The sequence below is a fragment of the Lissotriton helveticus genome, chromosome 6 (assembly GCF_964261635.1).
Source record: "Lissotriton helveticus chromosome 6, aLisHel1.1, whole genome shotgun sequence".
Classification (NCBI taxonomy): domain Eukaryota; kingdom Metazoa; phylum Chordata; class Amphibia; order Caudata; family Salamandridae; genus Lissotriton; species Lissotriton helveticus.
This window is the reverse complement of record NC_136067.1, coordinates 1,228,436,806-1,228,462,249: the sequence shown is the minus strand read 5'-3', so window position 1 is coordinate 1,228,462,249 and position 25,444 is coordinate 1,228,436,806. Positions and strand designations below refer to the sequence as shown.

At 41.4% G+C, this 25,444-nt stretch overlaps 1 protein-coding gene across 1 annotated transcript in view; it reads right to left on the bottom strand.

The window, feature by feature from the left end:
• Nucleotides 1-25,444, bottom strand: part of TRDN (triadin) — an 865,465-nt gene that overhangs the window by 550,903 nt on the left and 289,118 nt on the right. The window contains exons 4-7 of the mRNA XM_078647890.1: nucleotides 22,231-22,284; nucleotides 14,679-14,813; nucleotides 10,636-10,665; nucleotides 9,336-9,629 (exon numbers count right to left, since the gene is read on the bottom strand). Of these exons, the coding sequence (XP_078504016.1) occupies nucleotides 9,336-9,629; nucleotides 10,636-10,665; nucleotides 14,679-14,813; nucleotides 22,231-22,284 (513 nt within the window). The remainder of the gene's footprint in view (nucleotides 1-9,335; nucleotides 9,630-10,635; nucleotides 10,666-14,678; nucleotides 14,814-22,230; nucleotides 22,285-25,444) is intronic.

Genomic DNA, 25,444 nt, shown 5'->3' with positions numbered 1-25,444 from the left:
GCGGAATTGGATTTTAAAGACATCTTCATTGAAATGCCTGTCTTCGCATTTTCTCGAGGGAGGAACTTGAGGGAAATTATTAAACAAGTACCTACTGAAGGACCAGCTAAGAAATTCAAGGGCACCGTCCCCTGTAGAAATTGTGGTAATTGGAACAACATCTTACAAGGCAACACCATTACACACCCAATGAGGGGCAACAAAATTAGCCTACAAGTGAATGCGACGTGATACAACGAACATCATCTATATGATTAAATGCCCTTGTGGTAAGGCATACACAGGCCAGAGGGAAAGGAAACTAAAGGTGAGGCTTAATGAACACAAGAGTAACATCAGGACTAGAGCTCTTAAATCAGTAGTGGCTTCCCACTACATTGATGCTAACCACCACATTAATCAAATCAAAGCATGCATTTTGGAGGTTGTGGAAAAACGTGATGATAGAGACAATAAGAAAACCCTATTGAAATGAGAGAACTATTGGATATTCCATTTGCAGACGCTAAAACCGAGAAGGATGAATGAAAGGACTGAATTTGGCTGTTATCTATGATTGAAGTAATAACTATATTATTTTTGTGTATCATAGGCAGCAGAGCGCAACAGACGTTGTGGCTTACAGTTTAATTGTTTCTTACGCTTTTAAGTATCACCAGTGCCTAAATGTCATTTTATGCCCCCCATGCGTACAGTGATGCAATACACTCTATTCAACACTAACTCTTTATTCAGATCGGTAGTGAACACGAGCAACATTATTCAACACTTTCCCTTTAATTTCTTTCAAGTGCTCAGCGTCACACGTTAGAACCACCCCCCTTTTTTATACGTCACACGCCGCATACAGTGCGGAGAACCACGGCGGATGCCTTGAATCGAATCTAAGCGCACTCTACATTGAATTAGCGGTAAGTTATTATTTGCCTGAGCGGGATGTTGTGTTAAAGCGCACACCGTGCACCGTTGGAATTTCACGGCGATTAGCAGCGCCTTTTGAGTTTTAAGTCCATCACACTCGCGACCCTGGTTAGGTTCATTTGAGTTCGAGCACACTCCATCGTATACCATTAGACGAATGCTATATATGACACTTCGTTCTAGATTTTAATAATGAGCATGTTTATTTATTTTCTTTCACACCCGTAAGGTGATATTTATGGTACATTGCACCAAGCGGGTGTTTGAGCACACATTTGAAATGGGTTACCATAGAGGCACTATATAAGCTATTAATACACAGAGGTAGTTATTCGGTATAGAATCCCAACATTACTTCGTTTATACTTACAGATTTCCCTGACGAAGGCTCATGCCGAAATGCATTGGAAATTGATACATGGGAATAACTAATGGATGAATGTAAAGTCTTCATATTAATGAAGGAGTATGAAAACATCGCAATTATGAATAATTCATGAGTTTGGATCTCGCAGAAAAGTATGAATAAAATACTTTAAGATATTGAGAAACATTGCAAAACTTTATTGAAAAACATTGGCTGTTGAAATGACAGCGCCCATATCTGTGCCCTAGGAGACACCCACACATCTTGCGTCGGTGCAACTTCTGTTTATTTGATTTCTACTCCTGAGTGGGGAGTATTCCTAAGGAGCACAAACTACAGTGAACTATACATTGATAAAAACCAGGAGTGCACAGCCACATCATAGAATGTATTCGAATATTCCTACACTAGAGAGAAGAATGCTCTAATTACTAAAAACAAAGGGCTCTTGGGGACCTTTTCCAACTCCTTGAAGACGTTTACTGGATTCAGGTTAATGATATCTCTACGATTGGCGTATTCTCATGCTTTGATGAGTATGCCACCAGAAAATCTCACCAAAAAAACATCACTTGGGGTAAGCAATATGTCCTAAATAGAGTTTACAACACAACTACTCCTTTGGAGTAAATATTATTGGAAAATCAACACCCTCACGGGCAATACATCTGCCAAACGATATTTTTGCTAACAATGTTCTTACATAAAACTGCTTTAATGTTACAACCTACGTCTCCGGATCGGGTGATAGACTCGTTCACTTCTATATGTTGGTCTGAATACTGAATGATAACTGGGTAAAGGCACGGTAAGAGAGAAGAAGAGACTAGTCTCAGGCATATACATTAGGGCTTTTTCGTGAATTTTTTATTGACATTTGGGCCCTATTCATGTCTGTCCCATTCATTTCCATAAGAAAAACCCACCTCCCAAACAGACATCATGTAGATTATGAATGTAAGCATACCTCCATTAACCCTCTCATTGCCTCACACTTAGGAGTGGCTGCGGGAAGACTTACTAATCTTTGTTACTTCTGTTTTTCCTCTGTCTCTATAGGAGTCATTGCCCATGGAACTCTCTCCTGAAGTTCAAGTACTGAACATGCCGAAGCCCTCTCTAAAGCACCCTTGATCAGGCAGAATGTAAACAAACACTGGCAAAGCAAACAGGTCTCTGCTCTAAAATAACGTAGTTCAGCTGTCTACAATCACTTGCATCAGAGTCACCAGTACTGTAACATTGTCATTCCCACTACCTGATATTCTCCAGCATGGGCCAGGGCGTTAAAGCTGGGAGCAGTCGGAAGACAAGGCACAACAAGGCACTATTGCTTTCAAGGAAATAAGGTCTCATTCAGCTATGTTATGCAGGCCTGCCTGGGACATGCTTAAAGATCACTTTCTGCCCTGATTAACATGCATCAGGCGCTAATCAGGCCAGGAGCATAATGAAACAATGCTTGGGCCATCAGGCCCTCTTCGGCTATGCTTTGCAGGCAGTAACATGTTTTTAAAACTCTTTCCAGGGGGCTGGCAAGGTTGCAGAGGGTAAGCAGGGAACAGATTTAAGAAGGAATAATATTCCTTCTTCTTAACAATCTAAGTAAATCATTGGTCAGACATGGAACATACTGACCTTTTAGAGGAATCAACCTAATGCATTAGTAACCCAGTTTGGCCAACCTTTCAGAGAGACCAACTGGGGCCTTATTCACAAAGGGCCTCCACACTTGTGGCAGAGGCCACGCCGATGTGTGGAAGTCTACACTCTACGGAATTCTCATTGCGGATATTCCATCCGAGTGCTGCAACTCCCCAGGATGGTGGGGCCTCAGCCATGAGTGCAGAGGCCCTGTGGGAATCAGGCCCTGAAACTGTAAACTTCCAAGAGCTCAATCCAATAGGCTAGGTATGCAGCTCTAGGAATTACAGTCCCCTACAACTATTGGGCTGACATGTAACTGCTCCAGCATCACAGGCCTTTCAGAAACAGTCTTACCATAGAACAGATTCTACTTGCTGCTTAGAACCGACAGAAGTGGGAGGCCTATTTGACAAATGATTTATTTCTGATAGTCAAAACACTTTTACTGTATTTTACACTTTCCCACTAATCCCACACCTAGTTTACAGCATCCTTGCCTGCAGAACATACACAGAGTAGATGTTTGTTAATACTGGCAAGGAGCCAGATAATTATTGAGTAATCAGTAATCAAACCTGACACAAACAAATAAACGCGTAAGAAGCTGGGAACAGCAGAATACGATGCCAGACCAACATGTGAAGCTGTATTATCATGCCAGTTATTATAATTGCAAGAGCGGTCAAATTGGATCACAGTAAAAATGCAACACACATTTTCAGTGAGGCAAGAGCACTAAAATGAAGTGTTTAGGCATCTAAAAGTTATCTAAATCAATATTTAGCATCAATTTGGGACATTTTAGGAAGGTTGCTTTCAGTCCTCAGATGCGGAATGTATACTTGCTATACTTTAAAATCAGACAATGTTGATTTTATGATTTTTTATTTTTATTTTATGTTTTAGCATTCTATCTCCTACCTTTCATGTATATGTAGTGTTCAGCTTCTCAGCATCTCAGTTTGTTGATGTGTGGCCAAAGGGGTCAGGATGACAGGTACCCACTGTGGGCTAACAGCTAAAGAAAAGTTGGACACAGTCACCGATAGCCAACTGAACCACAGTAGTCAGTGTCTTAGAGGGATTGTCCAAAAGCCCCTTTCTTTATCAATATGTATGTGTATGCCTATTTGTATGCTGTATGCGTGTGGTGTGTATTGTGGAATGTCTGGTATGTGTTATGTGGTGAGAATAGCTCTCACCAGATAGCTAAAGCTGTCTGTAGGAGAGACCTAAAAAGATGACTTGACTTTTGTTGCAAAGAGTGCAATGCAGAGCACAAATCATCCTTACCCTTTTACGTGAGGATGAGCTGTCCTCCTCTTTCGAGGACTTTCCAGCAAAGAAGCAGACAGAGCACACTTCTAAGGCTTCTGGCTGCTTGATCTTCTCTGGGGAAGGGGGCATTAATCTCATGCACCACACAAAACCATTAATGCCACATTTAGAGTTAGGCATAGTATAAGAAACACTGCAAACTAGCCTTCCTCCCACTCTACAAAACCCACAGTTTTCCCGCTCCATTTAGAGTTAAGGAAACTGCTGGGTTACCATTAGCGGAGCCTCCAATGACTCTGCAAAGAGTAACTCTTGACCCAGCAGTCCATTCTCCAAAGAACGTCAAGGACACAGTGATGGTCATTTTCTCACCTCTGTTGCCAGAATCAGGCGAAGTAGAAACAGGCAGTAAAAATATTAAATGTTCCCCGTGCATTAGGATCTAACTGGAGTTTGTTTACTCAGTTCGGAAAATGTTGCAGAGCAGGCGCTTTAAGATGGTGCCTGGTGGGCATACTTCGCTGCTGTGTAGGGAGCCACTGGCATTGCAGCTCAATTCACAGCAGAGAGATCCCCACCAGGCTGGTGGGTATCTCTAGATATGGCAGGCTGCCCACCTTGGGCAAAATAAGTATGTTATTCTTTGAAATACCTTTTTTTTAAAAAGGTACTAAATAAAGGCTCACACTAACACAGAAGAAGAAACCACAATGGGTCATTCTAGGAGGCTATTCTTTCAGAAAATAACTGCTTTAATTAGGGCACAGTGTGAAATTTGCAGATGAGGATGGGCCCCAAAGCAAAAGATAGGTTTTATTGAATCAGTTCCACATAGATCAGGCACAACGTTTCCTCTACTGGGAAATCCAAGACTGACCGCAGACGATTCAGCCCTTAAATGAAATCCAATAGGTCTTAATGTTTTGTTCAATATATTTTCATGTGTGTCCAAGATAAAGAACAGTTTGAAGTTGGGGGGACATAAAGACTCAATTTTCTCTATTAGGAAATCAAATAATTCCTGAGTAATCAGGAGGATCTGGTGGGTCTCCCAATGGGGCATGACCGTCATGGTTCCCGGAAATTTGTTGTGAATCAATTTCCAGTCACTGAGGATAGAGACTATAAAATCGAGTCTGTCTCAATCCCTTCAGACTCTGGCCATGCAATAGACCCGTATCCTGCAACAAGGTGAAAAGGGAGATGATTATCAGGGATATCCAAACATTGTTTGAATCGAGCTTCTATGGACCAAAAGTAATAATTTTGTTGTCAAGTTATTTGGGAGCCTTTCCGTGAAATGCACATATGGATAAGCAGAGGCTCTTTAGGTGACCCTGGCACCGTCAGCATTGTAGGGTATTGATGACTGGCTTGTAGATGTGATGCCAATGGTCTACTATCAGCTACTGATAAGGCGTCCTGAAACACTCGCTGTAACAGAACTCTAGGCAACTTGAAGCCACCCTTTTTGTTTAGGCAGGCCATTATGACGTAGCTAGGTTTTGCTTTCCATCTTTGGATTGGATTGTAAATGGACGAGGAATCATAGCAATCAATAACATTTTCCTTACATTATACTATTACAATGACGTGTTTTCACCCGTTTAATGACACCAGTCAAGCGTCTTATCACGATTAAAAACTAAAACTGCAGCATTCTATAGTCCTCCAATCAATGAAAGTGGTGAGGCCTGCAATCTAGAGGGAATGTGGCCTAGCAGTTATGGATGGACTGTTTCCATTAAAGTAGGGCCAAGGCTGAATTACATCTGGTTGCCTATAATGGGACAATGCGCGGAACAGAATGGAATGCGACCAGAGTAATTACCAGTGGTTGAGATTAATTCTTGCATTTCATTATTGCTTTCTCAGGGAGGCCCTCTAAGTACGATGGATGTGCTTATACATGAGACATTTGGCCTATGGCGTTGCAAGACTCAAGCAGTACATCACACATGAGGCACAACAAGGCTAAAACAATTGTGAGTTTTCTTTGTTTTTCTCATGAAGTTACATGGATGTGCACCTGAGGTTGGCAGAAAAAGCATATCACTCAGATTCAACCTTAACAGTGAGCCATTTTTCAAAGCGAGCATTGCCAGGGATGCCCTAACACCATGGCAGAAGCTGTCACATGATACAAAGCACTGCTTTAACTCGCATCATCAGCTTTCAGGATAACCACGCAAACCATGCCTTGTTGGACCTGGGTAGCCGCTATACCCTTTCCAGCTCTCTGCTTGATTCCCCAATAGCACTTCATGAAGTGTGACCCATACTCCACTGTCTGGTTCAGCAAAGAGGTTACAATGATTACCCCAATGAGTGACCTGCCCCTCAAAGTTTGCCTCACATGCAGAACCGGCTGCAGCACCTGCAAAAATCACCAATTTGCTCACCAGCATTCCTGATCAAAAGACAAACCTTTGTAGGTAGAAAGCATATAATAAGGATCCAAGAATTGGACAATGTTGAACTCAAGAAATACAAAAAAATTAAGAAATCCATTAGTCAGTGCCACCACTACAATACAATATTCTTTGGTCCTTTACAAGATTCCTCCTCTAATATTGTGCACTTCCTGAAATTATTCCCTCCGCTTTGTCAGCATCATTTTGATTTCCTCTTTAATACTGTTACTTATTTTGGTGCTTAAACAGCACTGATTCTTATCTTGGGACACCTTTGGGGGAGTGGGAGTACAGATGTCTAATGAAAAAGGTATATACATGTGCAGCAAACAGCGGAAATAACCAGGGTAGCCACCAATCTAATCAAGAGTTGAATGGGTATCAAGCCTGTTAATATTAAATATTAAATCTCAGGCACGAGTGTCAGCTCGGAGATGACTCTTCAATTGGATGCGGTTATGCTAAACTCACTCCTGAGTTCTGGCCCGGCAATCCGAAGGCTTTCATTCATGTTTCTGCTAGTTGAAGAGGCCCTGAGGAATTAGGTGTTATGCTGCTAAACAAAAAATATTTGTGCAGGGACAATGAGGGACAGATTTTTCCAAATATCCTTGGCTTGTGTTCCACCCATTAGGCATTGTGTACAATGCAAGTTGAGGGTAGAAAGGATTGAGATAGGGTAAATTGCCCAATATGGAAAACAGAGTTGTTTTAGGACTGAGTCCCACATATTCGTGATTTTTTCATCAAAAACAATAACAGATCTTGAAATCATTTTGGGAATGGGCAAGAAACTTTGAATAAATGCATTTGCATTCTTAAAATGCCTCCATACAATCACCAAATCTTCATATTAGATTAATATCATCTTGAATGAAATATTTCAAGATAAGGATGGTATGATCTTTAAAGGTCACTGACTACAGTATTCACTTACCATCAATCCTTTTGGTTGTAGTAGACCACGGGACATTTTAATCTGAGGATTTTGCAGAGATCGGTAAATGTCTAATTGAGTCAATTCTTAGGTCTTCTTGTAATAATCAAATTGCCTAAACCATGTAAAGAGATTTAGGAAACCAAAGACCTAAAATCGCTACAGGAAATTGCAGGTGTGTGGCATGGATTTCAAGGGAAAGTCAGTTTGATTGTTTCTCTAAATCAAAGTATCAGCTTGTTTATTGATTAAATCCAAATACGGAAACTTAGACCCAAGTTGCTTAAAGTTTGTGGAGTGCAACCATAAAACAAGCAAGTGTTTTCACCGCAGTATAGGCTTTTGGTGAAGTGTGTTTTAGTATGACTGAACTAATGGCTAATGTGTTCAGAATTCTTCATTTGCATGGGGCAGGCCCAGTGCAAATGAGCAAACCTTGCTCACAGGTACTTTGAATATTGCACAGCTTGCTGAAAACAGTGCAATCCAGTAAGGATTCTACATTTTAGACCATCACGTGGATTGGGGGGAGTCCGTGCACTGTGCCTATAGTCTGACTGCATTTAAATAAGTAAGAAAACGAGTAACATTGAGAAACATTTAGCGTAGAGTATACTTGTGTCACACAAACTGTCATAAGTATGATAAATGAATAACTGCAAGTGGCGTTTCAGTCATACCCCAATAAACCTGCTTTTAGATGGATAACAACATTCATTTGTATCTTTACAACAAAGATGAATGTTGTCTGTTGTAGACGAATGGAAAATTGATCTGGATTATATTCTGTAAAAGCTTTGTTTTATCAAAATTCTGTAAAATTGTTTATCCAAACCAAACATCTTTAGCATCTAGAGACACTGTGCACATATTGGTTTCCAAGTCTGAAAGGTAACTCGTTCTTACTTGAATTCCACTATAGCATTTGCACTTACTCACATCAGAAATTACACAATTTCATTAATATATCATCAACCCTTGACTGGAAAATATCTGGATGACCTTGAGGCATAATGGCAATCTATTGCACCTCAAAATGCAGATTCGAACATTTGCATGGCAGCATGCATGTCTGATGCTATGTGCATATGCGAGTAAGCCAGTACTTCATTTGTAAAACAATATGAGGCAGGGCTGAAAGTTTAGCTCAGAAACCTGCGGCCTTCGCCTCAGAATGCCAGGGTGCCGAATACCCAGGCTGCGTAGCCTAGATTACACTTCATGCATCTTTTATCAGCACAGGGCACTCCCAGCCACTTTCACTCAGTTTTGAAGGCTCTTTTTCATTCTTGCTTTCTCCCTTTGTCACTGTTGTATGTCTTTCTGCTCCACCTTTTTTCCCCATTTTGTGTTTTTCTCTCTTTTTCTGTGTCAAAGTCTGATGAGGAAAAATTTGTGTCAGTCCCCAAAAATGAGTGCCGGTGAACCCCACCTACAACTCAAATGAAGCACTGCTGACACATCACATTAAGCATCAATCCGTCTTTGCATAAATCAAGTATTACCTACCGTGACAAAACCGATTATCTTACCAACAGTCCTCAAGCAGTCAGAAGTAGCAATCATCATTGTAACTAACATTTTGAGAGCTAAAGCAAGCAGTGGGTGAAGCTCAATTCAAAGCATGCTGTTAGTGCAAACAAATAAGCACCCTAATCCCTACATGGCTCATTTATTGTTCACCATGTTCCTTGATGATCACAGTTTTATAATACGAGCAACTGATTGGACCAAAGGCCATGTTCTTATTATTAGTGAAAGATGCATGTACCTTCCTGTTCCTTATCAAGTACTTCTTCCTCAGTCGTGGCAATATCAGCTGGGTGTTCGAAAGCCTGTGAGGCCTCGCTAACATTGCCTGAGCTGGATGGGGTCTCTTGACTGGCATTACTTGTCTGAGCAGGGATCAGGTCTTCAGCCTTTTGCTCAAGGGGACCATCGCCATTGTCCATTCCACTGCCTTCAACGTCCTCTTTTGGCCCACTGCGGAACTTCTCTTCAGCCTCAAGCGCAGAACATTCTTCGCCCATCGCTGCTGGCAGGAAAAAGGAGGCCCTCTGGGAACCTTCTCAGTAGACAATGGCATGATGGTGTTAATGATGTCATCAAGCTTTGTCATCATATAACTTTCAAGATAATGTTCAGTTTGCAACTATTGATACACTGGGGCATCATTTGTGAAACGACTATGGTCTCCCCTAATGTATATCGGTCATATCTGTGTGTTTGGTCTGTCCAATGGGTTTTATGAAGAAAATACCACAATTTTTGTTTTATAAGTCAACGAAGGGTACCAAGTTGCATTGATAAATGCAAGGTGATACATGATCAGTTGCATAATCCTCATAAAACATAGCATTATAAATGCACTGTTTACTGTTGAGGAATCAACCAATGTTTACTTTGGGATCATTACATTTATTATAAGCCCTTCTTTCACAAAACAGTCTAAGTACTAGACCAACAGTAAGAGAGAGCTACGCATCAAAGATGCAGGATTTATCATCAAGCACATGGTGAAGAAAATGATGTATTACACTAATGCTAGTAGACATAATATCAGCATATGCATGGGGATTTCTAAGCTAAAGTAATTAGGGCAAGGCTCTCTCGCCCACCAAATTGTAAAATCAGGTGTTTCAGGATATCCACAAGCACTATGTAGTTGTATGCTTTGGCATAAGACATTTCAGTGGAATTATGTGCATATTCATCCGTCATCCTGAAATCACGACCCGATTTTGCTTTTTGGTGGATCCATAAGCCCAACCCTAGTTGTAATTATGCACACATTTAATATTCATAACAGCAATACAGTAAGCAGTTAATCAATACATTTTTTGCAATCATTGTTTCTTGGAATCCAAGATGGCGGCAGTCTGCTCAACAAACTACAACTACAAAGCGCCATCTTAGCGCTGTGTTCCACTGCACAGAGCATACAGTTAGTGAAGCTTCACACAGCTGGAGGTCAAAGGAGAATGCTCATCATGGAAAGCACAACCGGAAGTCAATAACAAGGTTCCAAAGGCCTCAACATTTAGAGAGAAATCGGAGGAAAACACACAAACCTATTTTTTTCACTGCGGGTTGAACGTGCCCTAATTTGAGAAAGAGAGAAAAAATTAGGAATTTGCAAAGGAACAAGAGTATGCTCAAAATTCGGTTACTTTTTATCATTTCACATTCATTCAATTGTATCCCTCATACACTCTCATGCCCTAAAATTTACTTTTACTTTAGGAGATCTTCTGCATGCGAGGATGAACACTTATTGGTGATTTATTTTGCACGAATAGTGATCTAATTTAATTAGGGCAGATAATTTCAGAAAGAAGCTTGGGTTTAGGATTACTGGAAAGGAATATTGAAAACATGCACGGCCTTTTTGCATCCATTCTAGCATTAAGCAGGAGATGCCCAGAAGGGCAGTACGTTAGCATTTACACAAACTCTTCTGTTATCCCAAAATCCATGCAGACGTCAGTGGTAGAAATGTGTTGTTATTCAACATCGGCATCTACAAACCCTCTTGTGTAAAGTTGCTTTGTATGAACTATTAAACATAAAAATATAACAGGCAGTGCTTAATTTGTAAGACGGAAAGTGCCAGTGCCCAAAGCTCTTCTTGAAAGCTCGCGGCGTGGTATTAAATGTGGTTGCGCCCAATACCATGGCGTCGTAGCTTTGATTCTACCTCATGCCTCTTTAAGGCATCACCAGGCACTCCCTGCTCCTTGATCTCACTCTTGCAGGTTTCTGCTTTTTCCTTTGTGAAGGTTTTTCCGTCTTTCTGTTCCTCCCTTTTTCGACTTTGTGTGTCTTCCCTCCCTCGCTCTAGGTAAATATGTGTTGCAGAAAAATGGGTACCAGTCCCCTAAAAACGAGGTCTAGTGGGCACACCCTGTACCCACCAGCTCAAATTAAGAACTGAATTCGAGACAACAGATGTGTTGTATGTCATAGCAAGTTGCATGAGTCATAGTGTGACATAATAACACATTTTGAGACATGTGTGAGACTAAATATAACACTTCGCATAAAAATACACTAGTGGAGGGACCAAGTGTCTGATTTTCTGCATCTTGGACCATATTACAGGAACTTTACCCTTGTGCAAAAAGACCATGGCAAAGCGGAAACGGTATTGGGGAAGAGCTTTCCCTATGGGGAAGAATGTTTCCCCATAGAGAGAAAACAGTGCTTTGGCAAAGGAAGCTCCATTCCACCCGTGCGAACTCCTCTGCTATGAAGAATATCACTTTGGGGGAGTGAAACTTCACAAAGAGTCACATAACATTCCCAGGAGTACTTCTCTGAACAGTAAAAAAAAAAGCAAATTACACTCAGGAGGGGCATTAATCTCCTCCCATACTTTTTAGTGTTTCTCATTATTGGGTCCTTGGTGTTTAGTGCGGTTTCCACAATCCATAGTCTCTGGTTTTTTTGCTGCGGTGCAAAACCTTTCTGTAATAAGTCAAGGAAGGACGTAGGACGAACCCAAAATAGTTGAAATGGGCAACGTCACTTTTAATTGGCTATTAATCAGGCAGCAGTTATTTAGATTTGCATTCGCCAAGCACCTGAGTGATGACGTAAGCAATGCTATAATGTTTGATCTCACTGCTTTATCGTGTGTTATAGCAATAAAAGTAAGCTAATAATTCTTTGTGAAATAAGGTATTATGCTTCGGTAATAAACTGTCATGTTAAAGCTTGGCATTTTGCCACCAGCAGCAACCGTGCATTTTGCGAATTTGCATGATACAAATAAGTGTCACTGCCCAACGCTGCACACCTGTAGCACATAAAAGCAGCGGCAGAAAAGGTCATCTACAATGCTGCCACCCAATAATCCTGGGCTTTTACATCAGTCAGGCAAACGCTACCTGCTCTAGTCCTTGTCAGGACCAAGCTGGGAACCCAAATTAGACCTGGCAATTTTGTTGGGCCAGCAAAACTCCCCGGGGGAGGGTGCAAGTGTGACGCACTGCTGCTTTTGGTACTGGGGGCTGATATTGCAGTACCGCTGCAAAACTGCCTCTCCCAGTAACACAACTGGCCTCCGCCTGCAAAACTGGCTCCCACCCTTAAAGCTCCCCGGGGAAACGCCCGATGCCCGTTACGGCCAGTCCGACCCTGTCCTTGTGTCATTAGATTCTTTGAGCACATCTGCACAGTAGGTCATACACATGTATTACTCAACTTTGTCAGCTCAATGGCTATGCCCATGCGTTTTCGCATTGCGCTTCTGTTCGTTAGATAGAAAAATGGGGCTCACTAGATGCTTCATAGAGGTGCATGCTTTCAGAGCCCAAGTCACAATCCTGTTTCTAAGAGTGCTCTATGTTTTACTTCTCTCTTAGATGTGCTGTGCATTGCACCTGTATATAGACCGAGGACTAAATAAAGAGGATTTTCTTGAAATAGTTGTGCTTTAGTACAGGCCTGGGTGAGATGTCTAACACATGCAGCCTGGCTCGTATAAAAAATATTTAATTCACAAAACATGTTTGTGATGGATCAGTAAGCATGTCTTACTCCTGGAGATTCATGAGTAGGAAACCTCTAACCTTAAAGTAAGCCATGGTTTGTGAAACAGGCATGGATATTGAGGTGTAAACCATATCTAAGACCGAAGTGAGACACAACTTCTCATATGTAATGCTTTGCGGATCAGCACCTCAAGCAATTTTGACGGGTCAAAATATCCCTATCATTTACACCACATGCTATGATACACTTTGTGCACTTGTGCTTTGTTGCAATTAGTGCTTAATTGGTAGAAGAATACGTTCAGGTGCCCAAAGCTCTGCCCTCAAGCCAGTGGCCGGCATCAGCATGTCCAGTCCCAAGGCTGTGTAGACATGAATACACCTCATGCCACTTTTATCCACTGCCACACCGCCTGGCTCTTTATCTCACCCTGCAGGATCCTTCTTTCTCCCTTTGTGGTTGTTTTTCTGTCTTTCTAGTTCTCTCTCTTATCCCTTTGTGCGTTTCCCTCTTTTGCTCATGGGAAATTTCTGAAGAGGAAAAATAAGTGCTGGCTCCCAAAAATGAGTGCCGGAGTGCCGCACGACCTACCACAGGCACAAGTTAAGCACTTGTTGCACTGGAGTGGTCCATGTTTGCACAGGAAGCATCACCACCTCTTTCAGGTAGTTCCCATTTTGCACAATCCAGTTACAGCTCCATAACAAGCTGGGGAGCACCGATGCTTTCACAACAGCATTCACAAAGGAGCACACTGTTCCACCGGATCTGTCATTCTTATTCCACCGAGTTATGCTGGGCAGTCGTAGACTGAGCTCTCAATAAAACTGGCATAGGGAGGCACATGGCTGAACACTTAGGCTCAACTACTGGTGTGCACTGGCACTCATCCTGGTCAGCGCAAACATTGCACACTACTAAAGTAGGTACAATATTTCACTTAAGTGCAGCGCATGGCTCCCACAATGGGTACAACACTTCAATAAGGAACGGTAAATTAGTAGTATTAGGGCATCACCTAACTGTAAGGTGCATTTTTCTAGCAAACCCCAGAGAAATCTCCTTTTCACCGGTGAATGGGGAGTCCTCCAGCCGACAAAATGTACTTTGCCTGGATCAGTGCTAAAAGGTGCAACGCTTCTGCATAGGTAACCAATTCTTCATAGCACATGGAGCACAGAAGGTACTTAATTTACAAAACTGATTACGTTTTGAAGGGAAATTCCATTTGAGAAACGGTTTTCTGTTCTTGAGTTCCTTTAATCTCAGAGCACAGACTTCTAATAACACTGGTTGACTATCATTTGCTGAAGTCGCCTGATCAGCCGCGGTCGGTAGGGGAGTACCTGCCGGGGCGGTGACGTGGGGAGGGGCAGGGGCAGGGTGGGGGGTAGTAATGTATGGATAATGGAGGTTTGCAGCTAAGTAAACATCTAAATAAATCAAACGAATTTAGTTGCACGCACTGCATTGCATTTGGGGATGCAGTGCACGCAACGAAATTCGTGTCCATGCATTAAGGCGGCACTGGTGATGTTATAATTGAAAAATGTGTGATTGTGACCCAAGTGAAACATTCGATTTTGTGGTAGGGCGAGCAGTTTTTTAGAATGAATACCTGCAGCTGAGTTCTCATCTGTCGATATGATGTCAGAGATGACAGACACAAAGCCAAAGAGCCAATCAGCGGTTCCTTCCACGCTGCCACGAATGACTGTCATGGGCTCAGTGCTCAGCTTGTGCAAGGAACCACCTGGATGCACAGGTTAAAACATAAGAGAGTGTGAAAAAGCATAACAAACATGCCCTGCCAGGGGACATTAATTCTACTCTTTTATTTTCATGAAGTACGCTGGCCAATGAGATGAAAACAAACCTATTGGTACATATTTAAAGATCCACTTAATATTAATTCTCCTATTTGCCTGAAAACCTGAAATATACTGTGCATTAACTAGCTATTTAGTGCATCAACTAACGTGGATGGCATTTATCACAGACGACATGTTTACATTTACCTTGCAAATGTTTTTGTTTCATAAAAACAATTATTATTCAATTCACTTCAAAAATATATCACATCATATGTGGTCTGTTTAGCGTAAAAAGACCGTGATGAGTATTATGGGACAAAAAAGGTTCTCTAAAAATGAAGAACAGATTTGAGTGAAGGCATTTCTACAACACCCAACCAACAACTTCTTTATCCCAGACACAAGCGTTCCCCCTCAAGATAAAGACCCTTAAAGGCAGACTGTACAAGACACACGCGAAGCCCTTGTTTCATAAGCACCTATAGTAACATGTACCCTCGCCAATTTGAATAGTAATATTCTAATGCAGTCCTTCTCCTAGTCAGTTCCATTCTACGGATTTATGTGTAGGTGTTTCTTGCATGGGTAGAAATGCCAGGCAGAATATGTAGCAATATGAGATGTTTAGTGGGTGGAGTTCTGATTCTGCACTCTTATATCTCTGAAAAGATATTTCATTGCCATAAAGTAAAAGTCACTTCTAAAACCTGTAGCTGTTGAAATAAAGTCTTTTTTACTAAAGCGTCAACAACGGTGTAAGATGCCAATCTTTTAATACTCTTATTTTTAACAAAACGTGGATCGTATCCATTAAAATTACTTTATTTTTTACTGTGTACCACCATTTCTAACACAATGTCTGTTATGAGCATGCTAATAGCACAGCATGATTGGCTGTATCAGCCATTTATGCAACAATAACAACACAAACTCGGCAACCATATTATAGACAAGCATATTACAGCCTTTATGCAAGCTCATTAAAGATTGTCAGTGTTTGGACATCTTCCACACGTGGGATTTTAGTCAGCATATTTCATTAGGCATAAATAGTACATATGTAATGAGCAGTAAATAAAATAGTATATATTTGTGCATGTGTGTGTGTATATGGCATATATAGGAAATTAACAATTTTTCCGACAATACAGGCTGTGAAAACGGTAGAAGTGATACTACAGTTGATCAAAATGACATTTTTCTTGTGCACACATAGGCCCCGATTTATATGTTGGCGCAGAGGGAACTCCATCACAATGCCGATGGAGTACCTTGCTGCAAAAATCATGGTTCACCCGTCTGATTTAAATGCGGGTGGGACATATTTGATAAAGGTGGAAACTTCTACATCTTCACAGTGGTCGAATTTCTTAGACGGCCCAATGGATGAGGAGCTGTTGGAAGTTTGGATATATGTTCATCTACCTAATTTTGATGGGCGGACTTATAGACATTTTTCAATGCCTGTTACCATCAGGAAAAATCTGGCAATAAGGGGCATTGAAAAGTGCTCAATGCCTCTGTGTTAGACCTGACAGCCTTAGGGTGGTCTTCCCCAAGCTTTTTGCCTGTTTACCTCCACTTTTTGCTGTATTCATTTATTGGCCACAGGATTCTGAGCACATTACTACAGCTAACCAGTGCTAAGGTGCATGTGCCTCTCCCATAAACATGATTTTATTGACTTATCTACAATTGGTATATATAATTTATCTGTAAGTCCCTTGTAGAGTTTACCACCTGTGCCCAGGGCCTGTATATTACATGCTACTAGTTGGCCTACAGCACTGATTGTGCCCTTTAAACATGTCTTAGGCCCTCCACTGCATAGCCTGCCTGTGACGTTTACACTGCCATGTCGACTTGGAATTTAAAACCCCTTGCCAATCTACAAACTCCCATTTTATTATATATATATCACCCCTAATGTAGGCCCTAGGTGGCCCATAAGGCATGGTGCTACGTAAGTAACAGGTAGGACATATACTTTTAAGTTTTACATGTCCTGGTAGTGAAATACACCTAAAATGGTTTTCCACTAATGTGAGAGCTACACCTCTCTTAGGTTACATTGGGAATTCTTTATTACACTCTTAAGCTGTAATTCCTGATTGAGAAGGAGTAGCTCTGTCATGGTGAATATTATTGGAAACGTGATGAAAAATCCTCTTTTCTGGCAAAGTCGGATCGAACACTACTATTTTAGAAACGGCACAAATAGACTGATGGGATTTCAGTGCTCATAAAGATCTGTATGCCTGTAGCCTGTCTCCAATACACATTTGTGTTGTGTGACAGCTTGACTTTGTGCATTCCCTCTAGACAGCCATAACACAGGAAGGACTGGGTGTGACAGAAGATTCATCTGCATACTGATAGCCTTTGTGGGCAGGAAGAGGGAGAGGTGGTTCACACTTACACCCGAACAGGGTGTGTCCTGCCCTCAAATGAAGGGCTGATTTACACTTTACGGGTAATATGTAGCCAGGGCTAGGCTGAAAAGGGATCTTTATGCACTTCAGAGGATTCCTTTGAAGTTACACCTACATCAAAGGCACTTTTAGTATAAGAACCAGGGTTCTGGCCCTATCTCAACAGTACATTACTGGACCTAGGAAGAACTCTGCTGGAGTAAGGACTGCTTTGCTGAAAGGATTGCCACTTTGGTGTGACTGACTGTTCTGAGGAAATGCTTCTCTGCTTTGCTGTGCTGCTACACTGCCTGATGACCTCTGCCCTGCTGCTGAGGACAAAGATTGAGCCCAGAGTGACTCCAAGGGCTTGCTGGTTTGACTCCTGCTCTTCTGAAGTATCAGTGATACTGAAGACTTCCTACAATTCTGCTGCAGCTGCCGGACTCTGCCTTCTGTGAGTCCTACCCTTGGCTGAGGTGCCCCTCCAAGCTCTAGGCCTCAAAATTGGGAGATGTAGCTGCTTTCATCATCTACAGCTCCTGGGCCCTTTACATTAAGCATGGGCTCTTTGCAGCCGTGAACAGGCCCAATTTCTCCTGAACTGCGTCGCTCGTACGAAGGAGCCACACGAGCTGGCGCATCTTTGTCTCTTCACACAGCAGCATTGTCCCTTGGGACTGCAAGGCCCCTGCCTGTCTGTCCATAATGCCCAGTGGCTCTTCACACACTGTGGGCCATCGCCAGCAACACTCACTGTGCTCCTGGCAAACATCTTCCCCACAAACGTGACTTCTGGCTCAAATTGAGAAGGTAAAACTTCAGCAAGACCTGCTTGGAACTGTCGCTGTCCTGCACTCCATCACGGTTGGCTTCACTTTTCAGATTTACCCCAGTCTAGCACAAACTCAAGTAACCTTTAGTGCTATTGACTTCTAAGCACGGTAGTTGCGTTTATTGTTTAACAATTCATATCTCGACTTTTACTGATTGGATTTTTGTCATTGTGGTATTGTTTTACTCAGATGAATAAACGCTTTTGTTCTAAACCTGTGTGGAGCCTTTTTGTGGTATTCTCATCAAGTTAGTGTAATTTGAAAGTTACTCGAATACTTGATGTATGGACTCTCAAGCTAAAGCTGACTGCTCTGTACCAAGCTACCAGAAGGTGAGCATGGGTTAATGTAGGGTGTGTATTTAACTTACTCTGACTAGGGTGAGCATTGGTCCCTACTTGGAGCAGATGCAAACCTTTACCAACTAGAAACTCAATTTCTAACATTGGTGATCAGCCGTAAGGATAGGATTTGTGTTTGTGTAATACCTTATAGTAATTCAGTGTTCAATTCAACTCTATACTTAGACCAATTCAAACATATTCCTCATGATTTGCAAAAAGTTTTGTCTGTCCTGTGCTAATTGACATTTTCTAATTTTCAATTCTCCCTGATTGGCCTTTCGATTTGTTTCTGCTAAATCATGTCTCAATCTGGAGGGCCAGCACCTGCACATGCACCTGCACTTGAAGTTGTGGAATTTCATCTGGCCCAGTTGGAGCCTTATACCGTGGCTCAGATGAATGTCTTTTGCAAGCAATTTCATGTCTCAATGAGGTGTCACCAGAAAGATTGACTTTCAGAAAGCCTTAAGGGCCAGGGCAGAGTCCCATGGTGCAGGGCTGATGACAAGTATGGGGATCAAGAAATTCCTGAGAAGGACGAGTAGCTGACCCTGGATGCCGATGTGGATTTGGGACTGCCTCTGGAAAAAGCCAACAACTTGCCAGCTGTAGTAGTTGCTTCCAGAGCAGGGAGCAGTGTCTCATGTAGGAACTTATCCCCTGAGGAGTTGTAGGACAGGAAACAGGAAAGGAAATTGAAATCGGAGCTTGCCAAGTGAGAGAAGGAGCAGGTTCTGGAGGAGAAAAGGCTGACCATGGAGGAGAGGACTATAGCCCCTGAGCTCAGCCTAAGAGAGCTGGACATAAGAGCACTGCAAGTGGGGCCCAGCAACAACAATAATTGTGTCAGCATACCTGCAATGGCCTAGCAGGAGCACAGGCATTATATTCCCAAATATAGGGTGCCCAGTTTCAGTGTGGGGGATGATGTAGATAAATGGCTGGCAGCCTGTTAAGTGGCTTTAAAAGTCTGCAAGGTCCCAGAGGGGCTCAGCTTAATTTAGAGTGTGTATCTGACGTACCCTGACTGCAGTGTTATTCCCAACTTGGACAGGGTGCAAACCTCTGCCAACTAGAGACCCCTTTCTAACACCCCCTCACTAGCCTGCTTTTTCTTTTTTACAATAAAAAACGTATATTTTCCATACATCTCCTTCATGTTGACGGAGCCATATGGCAAAAAAACAGAAAATTGACAGAAACCGCCATGACAGCTGTTCTTACCAATGCTAAAAATGTCCACTGGGATGGCGCACATTTCTAAATTTGGCAGTCAGCACCTGCCTTAGTGCGGCAGAGTAACTTACATCGTCAATGTAGTTTACTCCATTGGGTCAAGAGAGTCAAGGAATAATTGAAGCCCATCATTTTGGCAAAACAGCGGTTATTTTTCTTTCCTATGGGTGCATTTTCCATTAAAAATGTCAAAGATGTAATTACTCTTTCTTTGAGACAAGGGAAATGTGGTGAAAGTTTGTGAAAGTAGCTCTTTGTGTATGTTACACATTGTTTATTGCACTGCCTATGCATTCTAGTAACTTCCGAAGAGGCCATGGTATGGAATACTTTCTAGTTTGTTCCAGAATATGAAATACTAAATGCCAAATGTTATGGCCTTTTTCATTTCTTTCTTGGTGGAAAATGCAGGTGAAGCTCCACCAGCTTTAAATTTTCTCCAAATTACAAAAAGGTCACTTTCCTCAAGGTATAACATTTAACTGCCTCTCTCAAACACATAAAAATAGTTGTAATGGTCCTTTACAGTATCACAATATAAAAAACATTGTAAACATCTAACAAACCGCCATCTATGTATTTTATTTAGTCAACATTGTTGCATGTTTCGCCCCGGTTATTGATCTGTAATCACTCCTCCAATCAAATATGTTAATTCCCGACAAAGCACGTATTCTCTGCACTAAATACACATTAGCTGATGAGCTCACAAACTCTAATATACAAAGTTGCAAGAGTCAGCTTGTGTTCATTTGCGGTGTTCAAGTAAAGCAAGGGGCTTATACAGGAAGACTTTTCCTTGAGAAGTTATTTTCCTATTTCTAACCCACAAACATATCACCGTCCTAAGGGTTTCAAGGCGCTAGGGGCCATCGGGGAGAATAAACGAGCTATTACCCAGAGTCACATGATGCTGAGCTGCCCCCGGAGATCCAACCTCCAGAGGCAGCCGCTCTGCCCACTGCACCACACCTCTCCCAGTTGTACCAAAGAGAAAAAACGTTTACTCATGAAACACATATGTATGCGTCTTTCTCCTGGAAATTCATGAGTAATTCACACCTCAGTCGGGAGTTATACATATTCATAAAAAAATCCGATGAGCATCAATGCTTTTCAAAACCTTCTATATGAGGCTTGAAGTCACATCTCACTTGGTTCATTTACATTAGTGATAGTGCCATCTTTGCTACGAAATACATCCCACAATCCCCTGCTCAACAGCAAGAAATAAGTCTGTCTTTCCAACCCATATGGGTTCAGCTTAATCACATTTTTGCATGAAGAGGACATTTTCTTTAGATGTAAACAAGGCTATGGAATCAACAGGATTTCTCTATTAGGAATCTGAGCTGAAATTAGTTTGTAGAGCACTTCAAACAACCATATACAACTGATGAGAGGGGATCATCAGCTTTGTTGCTTGTGTTAAAGATACTGATAGCTTGCACACATTTCATTAATTAAAACTCCTTAAGAGAGACAATGGTTCAATTTCCATTGGAAGCTTCAAAGTAGTGGATACACCTTAAGATGGCTGATGTGCAATGGAAGGGATACACAGGGCCCATTGTGAGTGAGCATTGTTGAATGTTATCATTCTTGTAGCTAATTAAATCTGACACCGAGGTGTTGGGAATATGTTGGGTGTGAAAATTATTTCCTATTCTGACTTTTTGGGGATTAACATATGGGTGTTGGTGGATATCTAACCAAAATTTGCATTTCTCAGTAATTTTCAGACCATTTCCCCAGTTAAATTCCAGAATATTTGTCCTGACGAAATGTAACAGAAGTTGTGAACTTATTTGCATCCGGTATTTACTAGATGCGATAAGCATTAAATCACTTACATTTGCTATCCATATACAAATAGTTTTGTGTCCTGGGATCACAATTTAATGGACCTCTTGTAACCAGGTTCATAGTGTTTGTCACCATTGTGAGCATGAGAAGCATCTTAGGGAACTGGAAGTTTGTGACCTGCAATTGGTTTAGAGGTGTCACGTGAGGGCAGATAAAGGTAATCTGTGGTATATTTGGGGCAGAACCAACACCAGCAATACCTATTATTTTTACACTTATTTTTCTTTTCTTTAGTGTGCTATGTTTGTTTTTGTTACGCGTGTTTTAGTACTGCAATGATAAAATGCATATCAGGGGTTGCTAAGAGGCTCTTTGAATTTTAAATGGATTTTGCACCTATCGCTTTGCAAAGCAACCAAATGACAATTTTTCATGGCCCAACTTTTAATGTAGCTATAATTCATTTATGAACTGATGCTGACCTTTGGGATTCACATGCTAGCTATCGCATTTTCTCTTTTTTTAAAAATATTTTTTTATGAAATTAACAGGTGAGCATTTGATTACATTGAAATATAAGTATGTAGAAATAGTGCCTGCAGCATAATGCCATATTTAGTCACATTTGTGGCAGTTAGTAGCTACTGCTCAGCCATTAGGACATAATAGCCAGCCCATGTCAGAGCGCTTAAAACACAGAGCCATTCCATTATGAGTCCTTGCCTCCTGGGCCGTCTGCTTCCCTCTTCATTTTGTCAACACATGTTTGAGGCACTCCTGTTAGACAAAAGACACATCAGAAAGGGGACGTAGAAACTAAACTGAGAAATGATAAACTACAAAATACATGCAACATTGAAATGCCTATCGAGAGCAGATTCCTTGCCACTGACAGGATAAATATAAAGCAAGACGTCAGGATACAGTATTAAAATTCAATCTACCTGTCATGTTCACACAGATTGTTTTCTATTTGAATTTTTGACATTGAACTTGTTGACCTCATCCGTAATTTAGGGCCCTATAACTAGGCCTTAGTCAAAAATGCTAATTTAAAGTGTTATTTAGTTTTGACTCCCATTAGGGGCTGTTACCATCAAGCTGACCGGCAACTTTGACATGCCACTAAGGTGTCACTTAGAGGTGTCAAATATGAATGGCTAACACATGGTGAGATAATTACATTAATTTGGTTGACTTTCAAACTATCAATCAGTTAAGTGTTTGTTAGGCTATGGATTCTGATTATTCATCCTCTCAAACGAGGTGTTTCACACAGACTGTGTGCCAAGGTTGAAAGCAATAATGCAGCTGCATTCCTCCTACAAACAATTAAAATGTAAAATCCAACCAGTAATAACGATCTTCGGTCTGGCACAGGTACCGTGTTCACATTTAAGAATGCGTTTGTAGGTTTGAATTAACTACTCATATAAGAATACATGGTCCAATTAATTGTATGGTACAGGTTTTGACTATGAAAGACATATATTGTGTACTTGTTTTAGCCAGAGTGCTTTATTAGGTTACTATCTCCTTCTGGAATGGAGAGACTTACAACCACTTCATGCACATTGCCATGACTGAAGCTTCAGAGAGATTTCACAAAAGTCAACAAAGAAACAGCATGGACTTCCCAGGTGTTCCCTGTTCTTATGGGAGGGGGCATTCAATTATCCTTCTGTCTTGAGTTTTCAGGTCTTCTGGCGGTTTAGGTTTTGGTGTGTAACACATCCCTGTGCGCACTCTGTATTTTGAGTTCTAAAACTGATTTACACATGCCCTTGAACACTCCCTCCTTGATGAGAGAGACTGAAAAAGACTTAAAGTCATCCCTTTTGCTTTCCTCTGAGACATTTAATATCTTGACCTTATTCCTTCTGGAGTGATTCTCTAGTCTCTCTAAAGACTCTGGAAATTTTTTGTCTTGGTACTTATTGCTATTTCCCTTTAATGATCTTTCTATTTCTAGAGTCACTTTAGTTAGATTTTTGGGCGTGTGTATGAAGGGTTAAGTAATCTAGCTTTAAAAAAAATAAATAGATCGCAACTCCTGAAAACCTTTCTGATTCTTTTCTGAAACTGTGAAACTCTTTCAAATCTCCATGGATAGACCATGAATCAGTGATACACTATTCCTGACTCAGTCACCATACCCTTGCTGATCCTCAATTTGATACTTTTGAGCTGCACTAGCACCTTGCAGATTCTGTGTGTCTTCTGGGGTTATTGTGCTACTTTCCAGCTCAGCTCCATGAACTCTGCATACCTGCCACAATGTGGTATTCTCATCGAGTTACTGTGAGTTTTAGGGTTGAAACTCCTACTTTCATGCAGGTGGGGTGTAATCATTTGGTTTGTGAGCGTTCTCAGGTCAGCCTCCTTCCTGGTCGCTTTCTTGGTGCCTATACTACAGCTGCTATCCCTCTTTGGTCCTTATATGGGTAATTATCTCCTGACTGACTCTTTCTCAGTTACTATTTTAAATAAACAGAGCAAAGAAAAAGTCGGTTTGGGCACTTTTCCCTGACCCTACGGACTCATGCACCTTTCTTAAAGATTATTTTGAGACTCTTCACAGGGGTCTGCTCGTCAGTACTTGGGTGTTTGAGCTTCTCTATTTGGAATTACTTTGCCCTTTTATAAAATTGTATGCGTCTTCTTTAGATGTGAGTGAGTATCTGTTCACCTTAGTTTTTAATCCACACACTACCCCTGCTCCAATAACAAAAGTTAACTTACTTTTGGTATAGCCAAGTTTCTTTTTCTAATTTCCTGACTGAGAGAATGGAGATCTCTTGTTGCTTCAGCTGGAGCTCTTCTTTCCCCTGCTGACATCCAAGCTTGCAACACATGATACAGGCAGTCTGAGCTCCCTTTCACATTAGACCTGAGACATTGGGCATCAGAGCGCTTTAAATGAGCACCAGTTTCGCTACAGAAGGACTCGTTCATTTTTGTTAGGAATTTTTGTTTCGCTCGCTCTCCCTCACTCTTGTGCTCGGCGTGCAGCAACTGTACTGTTACTGCCTGTGCAGTCCCAGAAGACGAGCTGTTACCCTGTGTCTCCACCTAGCAACTATGCTACGCTCAGTCAGCTGACCAGCTGTATGGCCCCCACAAGATTACTCCGCTCACAAGTAGACATGCAGGTCAGGAATGTGCCAAAAGGTACGAGAAATTATATTGGACCGGACTCGTCTGCTAGAGAATGTCCACTTTGTACACTCGCTCACCTCTTTTCCAGGGAATCAGGGGCATAGCACGGTCTCTCTGCAGGACTTTCACCTTCCACCATGTTCCTTTTCTGCCAAAACCTTAATCAAACTTTTGACTTTTAAAGAATGAATACTAACTATGAGATCTACAGGCAAAGACTGTTTTATTACAATCATTTACCTTTTCTGTCAAATCAGATAGTTGATCTGTGACAAAAGAAAGGCAGTGGCTTTGGGCCAGAAAATGGATGAGCTTGCTCATGATGCACTAAAGTACATATAAAGTTCCAAACTATGCTGAGACAACTAATAATAATAAGAAAAGGGAAAAGTGTAAAGGTGTTGGAAATAAAACAAGATACATTTGCCAAAATGGCTCATGGCTACAATTAAAGCAAATTCCTCCATTTTAGCATGTGCTGGCTAATATGGTCTGAGTGTGGATAATCCAAATCTGCTGAGAAGCCTCTCCTCTGCATTAATCTAATATAAGGCACCGATTGTAGCAGGGGTGGGGTTTAAATGTATTATTTAATAACAAGTTGGATGGATCTACTAGGCATTCACATATGAATTCCTCCACAGTTGCAAAATTTAAAAAATATATAATGCAAGACTGTGTATGATGTCCTGCATGAGAAAGCAAGGTCAGATAGGAGTTACACATTCTACAGTAAAAGTCACTTTCCAAGAATTGACATATGGCTTTAAGACTTAAA